The sequence below is a fragment of the Salmo trutta genome, chromosome 36, assembly GCF_901001165.1.
Source record: "Salmo trutta chromosome 36, fSalTru1.1, whole genome shotgun sequence".
Lineage (NCBI taxonomy): Eukaryota > Metazoa > Chordata > Actinopteri > Salmoniformes > Salmonidae > Salmo > Salmo trutta.
Window position 1 is genome coordinate 35,314,811 of NC_042992.1, and position 14,215 is coordinate 35,329,025.

Consider the following 14,215-nt stretch of genomic DNA (forward strand, 5'->3'; position numbering starts at 1 on the left):
GAATCGAACCCACAACCCTGGTGTTGCAAACACCATGCTCTACCAACTGAGCTACAGGGAAGTTTCAGAATTGTGAAAAGTCTTAACTGACAATAAATGCCCCTTAAACTCGTATCTCTTGACTTGAATTTCAATGTATATGAATTGAAATGGAATTGACACCCATCTGTGCTGTACACCCATAATCTGAATCCTAACGTGAGATATGCGTGCTTGACTTGAACTTAGTGTAACTTTTGTGTAAATCAGGGATGAGCAACTTTGATGGGGGTGGGTACCACAAAATAACAGAACTCATCTTGAGGGGCCGCAGTGGCTCATGGGTCTGCGCATCCACCCCACACTCACAGCACACACCCTGCGAGCAAAACATTCTAGCGGCCCCCTTCGTGACAGCGAAGAGAAAACAAAAACATGTTTTAAAGTTCATTTCCTGCAATTCTGCAAGGGCTGTGCGGTATACCATATTTTACGATATACCGGTATTTGAATGTTTGGTTTGTTAAATGTGATACGTAGTGTGTAACGTCCATTTCTATAGTTTACTTCGCTACTTGAGTCATCTTTCTCCGCTCTTTCACGCCATGCCACTTTCCACACAGACCTAGCCCCGCCACTCAAGGAGCGCATTTGTTGTTCCTTGACCATGAGACACTTGCGTTCAGTCTGCATGGTCAATTAAGCACATGCAACAATGTTGACGACAACAATGCTGTTTTCACTTTGCTTCCTAATATAAATCCACTAGCGTTCTATAATTACATTATTAGTTTGTTTCTTACATCTGCAAACTGCTAGTTTGTCTTAGCAAGTTGGGCCTAAAATGGGTTAGCCGCTAATGCTAATCGCTAGTTAGTTAGCTGGCTGAGGCAGAGGAAATGTACTTAGATATACAGCCTGATAATACCAGCGACGGTGTAGACCTTAATCGACATGTTTGTTCAACAGTATGTTAGAAGAATACGCAAAGAATTTATGTTAGCTTCATGAAGTAGCGAAGAGAGACCGTTCAATGTAGCCGAAGATTATAGGATCCCCTAGGGATCACTTATCAACACTTTGGTTCTTCCCTTGTCACAATACCTCCTCCCTGGCATTTTAATTTAATGTCATGTCAAAAAACACTGTTCAAAGTTCCCACTATTATATTCTAAGTAGAATTAGTATAATCATTATAGTTCCATGATTTGAACAGTTCACCCAAGTGCTTTGCTCGAAATCGCAAGTCAATTCGCAGTTGCAACAATTAGTTAAAAATAAGGCCAAGATTGTTTTCCCATGTCGTGCAGCCCTACGTGGAAATGATGATTACATTTTTTTTTGTTTAATTCAATTTCAACAAGAATGGAGAAAGACCCACTGAAATCACTTTAAATGTATGTGTTGCCACCCTAAGGTCACGCACTACTCATAAAGCAAATTTATAACTTGTATTTTTTTGTTTTTCCTCTATGGGATCAGTGTCCCCCCCACAGGACGGTTGAGCTATCGTGCGTTACTGTGATTAGCATGAGGTTGTAAGTAACAACAACATTTCCCAGGACATAGAGACATCTCATATGGGCAGAAAGCTTAATCTCTTGTTAGTCTAACTGCACTGTCCAATTTACAGTAGCTATTAGTGACATATTACCATGCTATTGTTTGAGGAGAGTGCACAGTTATTAACTTGAAAATGGATTAATAAACCAATTAGGCACATTCGGGCAGACATGATACAACATTCTGAACAGCAATGCAATGGTTCATTGGATCAGTCTAAAACTTTGCACTTACACTGCTGCCATCTAGTGGCCACAATCTAAAATCCTCCTAATCTGGAATAATACATTGTATAATCATGTAACACATGGAATCATGTAGTAACCAAAAAGTGTTAAACAAATCAATATATTTGAGATTCTTCAAAGTAGCCACCCTTTGCCTTGATGACAGCTTTGCACACTCTTGGCATTCTGTCAACCAGCTTCATGAAAGGTCCCCAAGACCACAGTGGCCTCCATCATTCTTAAATGTGAGAAGTTTGGAACCCCCAAGACTATTCCTATTTTGTATTTTTTCATTTAACTAGGCAAGTCAATTAAGAACAAATTCTTTTTTAAAAAGGCCACTGTGGTCTTGGGGTACCCTTCCCCAGATCTTTGCCTCGACACATTCCTGTCTCGTAGTTCTGCGGACAATTCCTTCGACCTCATAGCTTGGTTTTTGCTCTGACATGCACTGTCAATTGTGGGACCTTTATATAGACAGGTGTGTGCCTTTCCAAATCATGTCCAATCATTGGAATTTACCACAGGTGGACTCCAATCAAGTTGTAGAAACATTTTAAGGATGATCAATGGAAACAGGATGCACCTGAACTTAATTTCAAGTCTCATAGCAAAGGGTCTGAATACCTATGAAAATAAGGTATTTCTCTTATTTTAAATAAATGTGCAAAAATGTTCATGGGGTGTTGTGTGTAGATTGAACATGTTTTATTTAAGCAATTTTAGAATAAGGGTGTAACGTAGCAAAGCGGAAACCGTCAAGGGGTCTGAATACTTTCTGAATTAACTGTGTATATATCTTTATATTGTGAAATTGGTCCACGGGCCTAAAGGGGGGGGGGGGGGGGGTCGCGCCAGTTGCTCATTCCTGGTGTAAATCATGCATTGCTGTGAATGGGTTTTCACTTATGCACAGCCATCTCAAGTAAGAGTTAGGCTATGTGAGAAGGCAAACCGTCACCTTATGTAAGAGCAAACCACAGTCTTGTCAAAGATGAAACTGTCTAAAATGATCTGCTAAAATGTTTTGAATTACAAAGATTTTCAATGATGCCCCAAAATGTCCGTTTCAAACTCCACTCGTTATATCTCCCTCCTCTTCTGTCTCTGGCCTATTTGTGATGTGCTCTTCTGGGTGTTTCTATGCGTATGTTTTTCGCTCTCAGGTCTGAAAGTCGAGGTCACCCACTGTGGTCAGATGAAGAGGAAATATCGCGTGTGCAATGTCACACGCCGCCCCGCCAGCCACCAAACGTAAGTGCTGCGCTAGTTGCTACACATTCCAGTTAGCGTCTTCCACATGTCCCTGCCGCCCTACGCAAAGTTTCTCTAATGTATTTTTAATCAACCTATCCAAACATACAAACCGTATCTATCTCTTGATACAAGATCATGTTGATGCAAAACCGAAGACGAGATGCAGTGCTCTTTCCTTTTGCTCTTTTGTTTTATTAATACGGTGGATGAATATGTATTATGTCCTTGTCTGCCCATTGCTCAGGTTCCCCTTACAGCTGGAGAATGGCCAGGCCATGGAGTGTACAGTGGCTCAGTACTTCAAGCAGAAGTACAGCCTACAGCTAAAATACCCCCACCTGCCCTGCCTACAAGTGGGGCAGGAACAGAAGCACACCTACCTACCCCTGGAGGTAAGAGGGTGGCTGTAAAACACGCAGACACACACACACACACACACACCACAAATGAAACCCCACCGTATGTATAGAATGCACTTACATTGCTGCAAGTGATGCTTCTCTCACTGTGGTCTTCCAAGCCTTCGTGGCTTTCTCAAAATTGCATGAAGGCAACACTCATTGCAACTATGCATCGTTGACCTGATGGGTAGGGGGGGAAAAGGGGGTTTTGGACCTGGCCACGGTCAGACTTTAGTTTCCACCTTACTTCAGGTCATTAGGCACCAAATGGAAGAAAAGGGACTGAAACGTTAACGATTACCTGAACTTGTCCAATAGAAACAATCCTTTTCATGTTTCTCCATTACTTGAATACAGAGTTATTCAGTAACTATTCTCTGTCTGTATACAGGTTTGCAACATTGTGGCCGGGCAGCGCTGCATCAAGAAGCTGACGGATAACCAGACCTCCACTATGATCAAAGCTACAGCACGTTCTGCACCCGACAGGCAGGAAGAGATCAGCCGACTGGTGAGTGATTACTTGCCCCCTCGGTGGTGGGAGTGTGAACTGCAACACAAGAAGTGGAGTGCCGTTGTCCGACAGTACAGTATGGAACTGCATCTCTAATAGAAATCCCCAATCACACTTGCAGTTGACGTCATGGAGATGTTGGCTAGTTAAGCTCATGCCCAGAAACACGTCATGGGGTAACTGTTATCTCGTGCCGAACTGCGCCCGTGCAGGCCGTCAAATCAAAGGCACTCCTTCGATATAAAGTAGATTTTTGACGAAAATGAAAACGCCACTTTCATGAGGTTGGAGTAATAACATGTTCAACTACTTGAGGTTTTGGCTCAAATCTAGATTGTGCCTTTTTAAGTTTCGAGAAATTATTCCTTAGTTGTTAATTTTCAGTTTTCTCATTGACTTCTCAAACACCAAACCCTGGCCTGGTCTGTTTCGCAAGTGTTCCCAGAAGTCTTGTGACGTTGTGCCTCTGGGTTTAAAAACTTTGTGCCGTAGTCTGAGGCAGCCATTTGTTTATTTTTGCAAGGAAAATGCACTGTTGGGTTTCATTAGTGGTTGCAATATCAGTGTTAGTGTTTTCTAAAGAAGTGTGGTTGTCCAGAAACGGTCTGTAGTCTTGAAACCCCAACGCACATATCTCTTGCCTCATATGGCTTCCTTACTGAGTATTCCATGTCCACCCCCTTAAATATAATCTGGGCCGGGTTACTGTCAAGTAACTTTCTGCTTAAAGGGCTTTATGAGTTAATTGATGATCTGGTATTGGTAACGGTCGATTGCGGTAGGAATCTAAATGATAGATTCACAACAACAAAAATACTCTAGACACTAGCAGGAAAGCAAGGTCTTCTCTGCCTGCCTAACCCCTTTCCTCCTTTCACACCATCATTTCTCACGTCCCCCCCAGGTCAAAAGCAACAGCATGGTGGGCGGTCCCGACCCCTACCTGAAGGAGTTTGGCATTGTGGTCCACAACGACATGACTGAGGTGACGGGCCGAGTCCTCCCAGCGCCCATGCTGCAGTATGGGGGCCGGGTGAGTACCGACACTGGGCGGGACTGTGGCAGGGTGAGTACTGGGGCACTGGGCTGGGTCAATGTTTCATGGGAGGGATGGGCCATACGTGTGTGTGTGTGTGTGTGTGTGTGTGTGTGTGTACCTGTGTATGAATGAAAAGGGTGAGTGGACTACTCAAGGGGAGGAGGATGAGACTTCATGCCACACAGCACATTTTAATTCAATTCAATAACCTTACTGAGGAAAAACTGTCTTCTGGCAAACACTTGTAAAAACCTTTGGCCAATTTGCCGCAAATATGCACCAAGCTCGTATTTTCACATGCAAACAGTTGCAACTTGTGCATTTTTGGCAAACAATTCTAGGAAACATGTGGCGAACAATCAACTTTTTGCTGCAAACTTGGTATGCTAATTAGATCAGGTTTTTGGTTACTGTGTTAACATTAAACTGTATCTACATAAACCAAATCACATATAGCTCTAACTTTAAATGAACTTACTTCTCACAGAGAACTGAACTCAACATACTTAATATACTAGACAATGTCTTAGGAGATCAAATTAAACCATCATGCTAATGAAGAAAATAGCTAATTGTTTAATCTTTTTATGTAGCTATATTTACATGAGAGAAATGTGAACACTGGGAATGTTGACCTTAGGCTTTTTAAAGGGGCAACTACAGAATTTACATGAGCCAAGTGATAACTCAATATCTTTCAACCAATGCAAGTTTAAATGATAATGAACACAATTTAAATACATTTAAAGAAATAAATCAAAACCAGTTCAGAACTATTGCCTTTTTGAGTGAACTTTGGAGATTACTGAAAACATTTTCTATTTTGGCATCTTAAGGTAGACTGAGGCTAATGGTTGGGTTTAGCTTTGGAAAAATGGGGTCAGCTGTGACAATTGGCTTGATGTTGCAATGCTTCTCAACAATGTTTCTGCCTTGTATAAATGTTATAAAAAGAAACATTGTAACTAGCATAAACTGGGACTTAGGCCTACTAAATCTACCATTACATGTGTGGCCAACTGTTCCTTGAAATCCACAGTATGTAAGATTTTTCTCCAGCCAAGCCTCAATACAACTGATTAAAAAAATCAATTAATTATGATATTCAATCTAGACTGGGGACTTGATCATTTAAGAGACAGCTGTCTACTAGTTGTCGTCTCCCTGACTCAGGTGTGTATAAGACTTGGGTGGAGAAACAAAAGCAGTTCATATTATTTGTCCAAAATGAATTATTGCCTTGAAGAAGCCTTGACCTGGTGCACACATACATTGAGTTTACAAAACATTTAAGAACGTTCCTAATATTCATTGGGGCATGGACTCCACAAGGTGTCGAAAGCGTTGACTCCAACATGGGCCAGCAAGTTGGCTGGATGTCTTCTGGGTGGTGGACCATTCTTGATACAAACGGTAAACTGTTGAGTGTGAAAAACTCAGCAGCGTTGCAGTTCTTGACACAAACCGGTGCTCCTGGCACCTACTACCATACCCCGTTCAAAAGCACTTACGCATTTTGTCTTGCCCATTGACCCTCCGAATGGCACACATACACAATCCATGTCTCAGTTGTCTTGAGGCTTAAAACCCTTATTTAACCTGCCTCATCCCCTTCACTCTATCCCATAAAACATGACACTGCTAACTAGGCATCAATTAGCTAGCACATTTCATGTTTAATGAAGTTGGACTCATTCCAGACCACTTTGGTCAGTAGCTTGGTTTGCATTTACCAGCAGATTTTCCTAATCCCCCAGATTGGTCGTCAACGGTTACTGGTCTTGGAACTCATGTGTTCCCCAGAAACGGCTTCTGGTGAACTGTTTGCAACTAGCAGCAATACATATTGTTGCCACAGGTTTGCCACCGATTCAAATAGAATCTTGAGAGAATTGTTGGCCAGAAAAAAAAAAACTCTGACGAGCTGTTTGCCAATAGTGGCAATAAATATTATTATTGCCAGAGGTTTGCTGCGGATTTACCACAAATTTATGGCAACATTTTGTGGCACACTATTTAGTTTGCCTCAAATTTGCCACCAACTTCTATGAAGTTGCCGCAACAAATTCCTTCCTACATCCCTCAAGGGCATTTATTATTGTGTGTGTGTGTGTGTGTGTGTGTGTGTGTGTGTGTGTGGTACCAGTCATAAGTTTGGACATACAGTTGAAGTCGGAAGTTTACATATACCTTAGCCAAATGCATTTAAACTCAGTTTTTCACAATTCCTGACATTTAATCCTTGTAAAAAATTCCCTGTTTTAGGTCAGTTAGGATCACCACTTTATTTTAAGAATGAAATGTCAGAATAATAGTAGAGAGAATTATTTATTTCAGCTTTTATTTCTTTCATCACATTCCCAGTGGGTCAGAACTTTACATGCACTCAATTAGCATTTGGTAGCATTGCCTTTAAATTGTTTAACCTGGGTCAAATGTTTCAGGTAGCCTTCCACAAGCTTCCCACAATAAGTTGGGTGAATTTTCGCCCATTCATCCTGACAGAGCTGGTGTAACTGAGTCAGGTTTGTAGGCCTCCTTGCTCGCACACGCTTTTCCAGTTCTGCCCACAAATTTTCTATAGGAGTGAGGTCAGGGCTTGTGATGGCCATTCCAATACCTTGACTTTGTTATCCTTAAGCCATTTTGCCACAACTTCTGAAGTATGTTTGGGGTCATTGTCCATTTGCGACCTAGCTTTAACTTCCTGACTGATGTCTTGAGATGTTGCTTGAATATGTCCACACAATTTTCCTACCTCATGATGCCATCTATTTTGTGAAGTGCACCAGTCCCTTCTGCAGCAAAGGATCCCTACAACATGATGCAGCCACCGTGGTGCTTCACGGTTGGGATGGTGTTCTTCGGCTTGCAAGCCTCCCCCTTTTTCCTCCAAAGATAACGATGGTTATTATGGCCAAACAGTTCTATTTTTGTTTCATCAGACCAGAGGACATTTCTCCAAAAAGTACGATCTTTGTCCCCATGTGCAGTTGCAAACCGTAGTCTGGCTTTTTTATGGCGGTTTTGGAGCAGTAGCTTTTTCCTTGCTGAGCGGCCTTTCAGGTTATGTAGATATAGGACTCGTTTTACTGTGGATATAGATACTTTTGTACCTGTTTTCTCCAGCATCTTCATAAGGTCCTTTGCTGTTGTTCTGGGATTGATTTGCACTTTTCGCACCAAAGTACGTTAATCTCTAGGAGACAAAACGCATCTCCTTCCTGAGTTGTGTGACGGCTGCATGGTCCCACGGTGTTTATACTTGCGTACTATTGCTTGTACAGATGAATGTGGTACCTTCAGGCATTTGGAAATTGCTCCCAAGGATGAACCAGACTTGTGGAGGTCTACAATGTTTTTCTGAGGTCTTGGCTGATTTCTTTAGATTTTCCCCATGATGTCAAGCAAAGAGGCACTGAGTTTGAAGGTAGGCCTTGAAATACATCCACAGGTACACCTTCAATTCACTCAAAGGATGTCAATTAGCCTATCAGAAGCTTCTAAAGCCATGACATAATTTTCGGGAATTTTCCAAGCTGTTTAAAGGCACAGTCAACTTAGGGTATGTAAACTTCTGACCCACTGGAATTGTTATGCAGTGAATTATAAGTGAAATAATCTGTCTGTAAACAATTGTTGGAAAGATTACTTGTCATGCACGAAGTAGATGTCCTAACCGACATGCCAAAACTATTGTTTGTTAACAAGACATTTGTGGGGTGGTTGAAAACGAGTTTTAATGACTTAAACTTCCGACTTCAACTGTACCTACTCATTCAAGGATTTCTTTATTTTTACTATTTTCTACATTGTAGAATAATAGTGAAGACAAAAACTATGTAGTGACCAATAAAGTGTTAAACAAATCAAAATATATTCGATTCTTCAAAATGTTTTATTTAACCTTTTATTTAACTAGGTAAGTCAGTTAACCTCTATTGGGCAGGTGGGACGCTAGCCTCCAATACTGCCGGTGAATCGGCACTACAATTTACAAAAATACTCATCATAAACATTGATAAAATATTAAACTGTTATTCAAAGAATTATAGATAAACATCTCCTTAATGCAACCGCTGTGACAGATTTCAAAAAAGCTTCACGGGGAAAGCTCACTTTGCAATAATCTCAGTACTGCGCTCAGAAAAAGACATCAAGCAATACAGATACCCGCCATTTTGGAGTCATCTAAAATCATAAATAGCATTATTAATATTAACTTACCTTTGATGTTCATCAGAAGGCACTTCCAGGCATCCCATGTCCACAATAAATGTTGTTTTGTTAGATAAAGTCCATAATCTATGTCCAAATACCTCCTTGTTGTTTGCGCGTTCAGTAAGCTACTCCAAGTGTCGGAAGCCTGGCCAAAATGTCACGACGAAAAGTCAAAAAAAGTTATATTTACGTTCGTTCAAACGTTGTATAGCATCAATCTTTAGGGCCTTTTTAACTTAGAACTTCAGTAATATTCCAACCGGACGATTCCAATGTCTTGAAAAACGTTTTGGAACACAGCTACCCCTCACATCAACGCGCGCCAATGAACTCATGTGCTTTCCTGAGTCAACAACTTCCAACTTCCTTTGTTCGCTCTCTGTTCACCATAGACGCCTCAAACAACTTTCTAAAGACTGTGACATCTAGTGAAAGCCTTAGGAAGTGCAAAATGAACCCTAAGTCACTGTGTGTTAGATAGACAATGACTTGAAAAGACTACAAGAACCAGATTTCACACTTCCTGGTTGGATTTTTCTCAGGTTTTTGCCTGCTATATGAGTTCTGTTATACTCACCGACATCATTCAAACAGTTTTAGAAACGTCAGTGTTTTCTATCCAAATCTACTAATAATATGCATATTCTAGTTCCTGGGCCCGAGTAGTAGGCTGTTTAATTTGGGTATGTTTTTCATCCGGCCGTGAAAATACTGCCGCCTACCCAAGAGAGGTTAAGAACAAATTCTTATTTACAATGACGGCCAAGGAACTGCCTTGTTCAGGGGCAGAATGACAGATTTTTACCTTGTCAGCTCGGGGATTCGATCTAGCAACCTTTCGTTTACTGCCCCAACGCTCTAACCACTAGGCTACCTGCCACCCCCTTTGTAGCCACCCTTTGCCTTGATGACAGCTTTGCACACTCTTTGCATTCTCTCAACCAGCTTCACGAGGTAGTCACCTGGAATACATTTCAATTAACAGGTGTGCCCTGTTAAAAGTTAATTTGTGGAATTTATTTCCTTTTTAAATACTTTTGAGCCAATCAGTTGTGTTGTGACAAGGTAGGGGTGGTATACAGAAGAAAGCCCTATTTGGTAAAATACCAAGTCCATATTATAGCAAGAACAGCTCAAATAAGCAAAGAGAATGACAGTCCATCATTGCTTTAAGACAGAAAGGTCAGTCAACACGGAACATTTCAACATTTTAAACGTTTCTTCCAGTGCAGTCGCAAAAACCATCAAGCGCTATGATGAAACTGGCTCTCATGAGGACCGCCACAGGAATGGAAGACCCAGTTACTTCTGCTGCAGAGGATAAGTTCATTAGAGTTACCAGCCTCAGAAATTGCATCCCAAATAAATGCTTCACCGAGTTCCAGCAACAAACACATCTCAACATCAACTGTTCAGAGGAGACTACGTCAGTAAGTCCTTCGTGGTCAAAATTGCTGCAAATAAAACACTACTTAAAGGACACCAATGAGAAGGGACTTGCTTGGGCCAAAAAACACGGGCACTGGTCATTCAACCAATGGAAATCTGCCCTTTGGCCTGAGTCCAAATTTGACATTTTTGGTTCCAATCTCCGTGTCTTTGTGAAACACAGAATACGTGAACGGATTACCTCTGCATGTGTGGTTCCCACCGTGAAGCATGGAGGAGGTGTGATAGTTTGGGGGTGCTTTGCTGGTGACACTGTCATGATTTATTTAGAATTCAAGGCACACTTAACCAGCATGGCTACCACATAATTCTGCAGCGATACGCTATCCCATCTGGTTTGTGCTTAGTCCCACTATCATTTGTTTTTCAACAGGACAATAACCCAACACACTTCCAGGCTGTGTAAAAGGCTATTTGACCAGGAAGAAGAGTGATGGAGTGCTGCATCAGATAACCTGGCCTCCACATTCACCCGACCTCAACCCAATTGAGATGGTTTGGGATGAGTTGAACTGCAGAATGAAGGAAAAGCAGTCAACAAGTGCTCAGCATATGAGGGAACTCCAAGACTGTTGGAAAAGCATTCCAGGTTAAGCTGGTTAAGAGAAAGCCAAGTGTGTGCAAAGCTGTCATCAAGGCAAAGAGTTGCTACTTTGAAGAATATAAAATATACTATGATTTGTTCACTATATTCTTACTATTTTCTACATTATAAGATAAAAACCCTTGAAAGAGTGGGTGTGTCCAGACTTTTGATTGGTGCTGTGTGTGTGTGTGTGTGTGTGTGTGTGTCATGTAGGCTATATACATGGTTTCTACATAATGAGTTCCGTCCAGTCTTTATATAATGTAATAATGTTTGGTAAGTGTAGACCTCTTCCACAGACCTTCTTGTAGGCCCCATGTGGACTCTAAAACATTTGGTCACAGAAATGGCTTTAATAGAGATGTACTAAAAGTTTTGGCACAGTATTGCTGGTGTCTATGCATTTTATTGGGCCCATTTACTTTCTCTTCTTGAGTGTTTTGGACTGCTGGGTAATTGAGTCTTATCGTCATCCTTTGAAATGTGGACGGATTGTTTTTCTCATAACTATTCGGTTGTATGACTGGCACATCTTTCAGCCATTTTAACGGCTATGGTTATATTGTTGTAGCTGTAATGGGTTTGTGATGAGAGAAGTGACTGTCCTTGTGTTTTGTCACTCCATCACTGTTTTATCATGCTGATGTTTATAATATACAGTATGTTGCTGTACTTACTGTGGAAATCTGTGATTCAATGCTGGATCAGCACCTCAGTCTTCAGGGCTTTTTCATTCTTGAACTGCACATTTTTATATGTTTGCTGGAGAATCACACGTGGTGGCCCAATAGTTAGGCTACTCGCTCTTCTAACTCGATATAATGCAAAATTAAGCAGAGATGCTAAGGGCCCTGAACACTGGACGAACTTCTATTCATAGCTAGAATGATCTGACAACATCTGGGTCCGTATCCACAGAGTGTCTCGGAGTAGGAGTGCTGATCTAGGATCTGTCCATATATTCATTATGCACTAAAAAGCATAACTTATCCTAGAGCAGCAGTAACACTCCTAGTCTGAGTATCCGCTTTGTGGATACGGACCCTGAGAGCGAGAGAGAGATCTATTAGCTTTAGTAGGAATTGATTAACACATGGCACCTAGGTGTGTATCTGCAAAATTTGTTGTTGATATAACTGGAAGGGTGGTAGCCTGCAGTCTTATCACAGTGTAAAGTATTTGCTCATCTGTAGAATAGATTCTGGGCACGTCTTATATTGTACAGTGTCTATTCCATAAGTGAACGTTCTGCCCTGTTGAATAAGCTTCCGGTGCGGTCTAGCACGTGGAGGTTTTGCCTGCAGGCTACTTGCAATGGGATGGACTGTGTGTAATAGGAGCTTACGGTAGAAGTTGCCTCGAACCACAGATCTAGGGTCAGATTCTCCTATCCACCCCTTCCTAATCACCCCCATTAGTTGTATGTAAAAAGATATGACCCTGTCTCAGTGGGAAGGTGCAACTTCTTCTACCCGCACCATGTGTGTGGTGCAGGCAGGGAGCTGGGGAGTTGTATCTGCTGTGTCGGCTGGTTAAACCGGGGGGTTCACTAAGAGCGTAGGGACTCTCTCCGCAGAATAAGACCGTGGCCACGCCCAACCAGGGCGTGTGGGACATGCGGGGGAAGCAGTTCTACGCCGGGATAGAGATCAAGGTGTGGGCCGTGGCCTGCTTCGCCCCACAGAAACAGTGCAGAGAGGACCTGCTCAAGTGAGTGATCTGCCCGTCAACATGGTAGACGACACACCGTCACCCTTTCTCTTTTCCTATTCCCACAAATCTCCAGAGCCCTGCTTAGTCTGTGTGGTGATCGTTACTCATTTAGGGCAAAATCCAAACTTAAGATATGTGGGCTTATCAAAAATATTATGTACATCTCCCATTGATGTATGCATACTAGTTATGCAAATATATCTTAAGTTAGGATTTTGACCACAAAACTTCAACTTATTGTTCAACAGTATTCTGGCTCTAGACTAGATTCCCTGAAGGTTTGTTCATGGTTTTCTAGGAGCTTCACAGACCAGCTGAGGAAGATCTCGAAGGATGCGGGGATGCCCATCCAGGGCCAGCCGTGTTTCTGTAAATACGCCCAGGGAGCGGACAGCGTGGAACCCATGTTCAAACACCTCAAGTTGTCCTATGTGGGACTGCAGCTCATCGTGGTCATCCTGCCCGGCAAAACCCCTGTCTACGGTAAGAATCATTTTCATGCTACTTTAGTTGGGAAATCTATTGTTTATTTGGGGAAATCTATTATGTTGAAAGAAGGGCAAACTAACTTCAACTAGGTTGTCCGTCTCTTCCTAGTGTCTTTTTTTTAATGCATTTGCTCTTATGGATTTGTATAAGATATTTGATCAAATATAATTGGAAGGCTTAAATGGTGGTAGGGGTGTGAAGTTCATGTTTTAAGTATCCCTATATTTCTGTTATTACGGGGCTATCACTCAGTCAAGAGTGCGCCTGCGCAGGAAGTCTGTTCGTTGATGGACCTAGCCGAGAGTGCAATGGCTACCTTGTAGTGTGTTCATACGGTATAGTAAACTTTGTTAAACTGGAACCTTGTCGTTGTGTCATTTCGAGTTAACATTGGTAGCAGAGGATGGCTAATAACTACAATGTGACCCTCGCTTCGACGAGAAACAGTTGGCTTTGACTGCTTGTACTGTACTGACTTTTGCATCAATGAAGTCGGCACTAAAGATAATTTTGGGGTGAAAAGACGCCTGTCGCACCGTTAACAGATGGAATGCAAGTGAGTGACAGCATATTACACTGAGCAGCAGAGAAAAGGCACCAACAAGTAACGTTCTCAAGACAACCAGAGGAGGGCGCCATTTCCCGGCACAAATCCACTGGACAAATATGGAAGGAGATCAAAATGTGCTATTTGTCAAAGCACTTACCATTGGGTTAAAGACTGTCCTCATAAAAATGAACAAGTTAAACTAACAGAGTTAAATGTAAACGGAGAGA

The 14,215-nt window shown here is 41.9% G+C and overlaps 1 protein-coding gene across 9 annotated transcripts in view; it reads left to right on the forward strand.

Annotated features, from left to right (window-relative positions):
- ago4 (argonaute RISC component 4) overlaps positions 1–14,215 on the forward strand; it is a 37,168-nt gene that overhangs the window by 12,651 nt on the left and 10,302 nt on the right. For 6 of the 9 annotated variants that reach the window (XR_003872125.1, XR_003872126.1, XM_029735675.1 and 3 more), the window contains exons 7-12: positions 2,936–3,023; positions 3,271–3,418; positions 3,819–3,938; positions 4,846–5,007; positions 12,798–12,946; positions 13,248–13,432. Coding sequence is in view for 7 of the 9 variants with exons in the window: in XM_029735675.1 (XP_029591535.1) it covers positions 2,936–3,023; positions 3,271–3,418; positions 3,819–3,938; positions 4,846–5,007; positions 12,798–12,946; positions 13,248–13,432 (852 nt within the window). In the remaining 2 variants the exon portion in view is untranslated. The remainder of the gene's footprint in view (positions 1–2,935; positions 3,024–3,270; positions 3,419–3,818; positions 3,939–4,845; positions 5,008–12,797; positions 12,947–13,247; positions 13,433–14,215) is intronic. The other 3 variants (XM_029735677.1, XM_029735680.1, XM_029735682.1) reach the window with 2 other exon arrangements.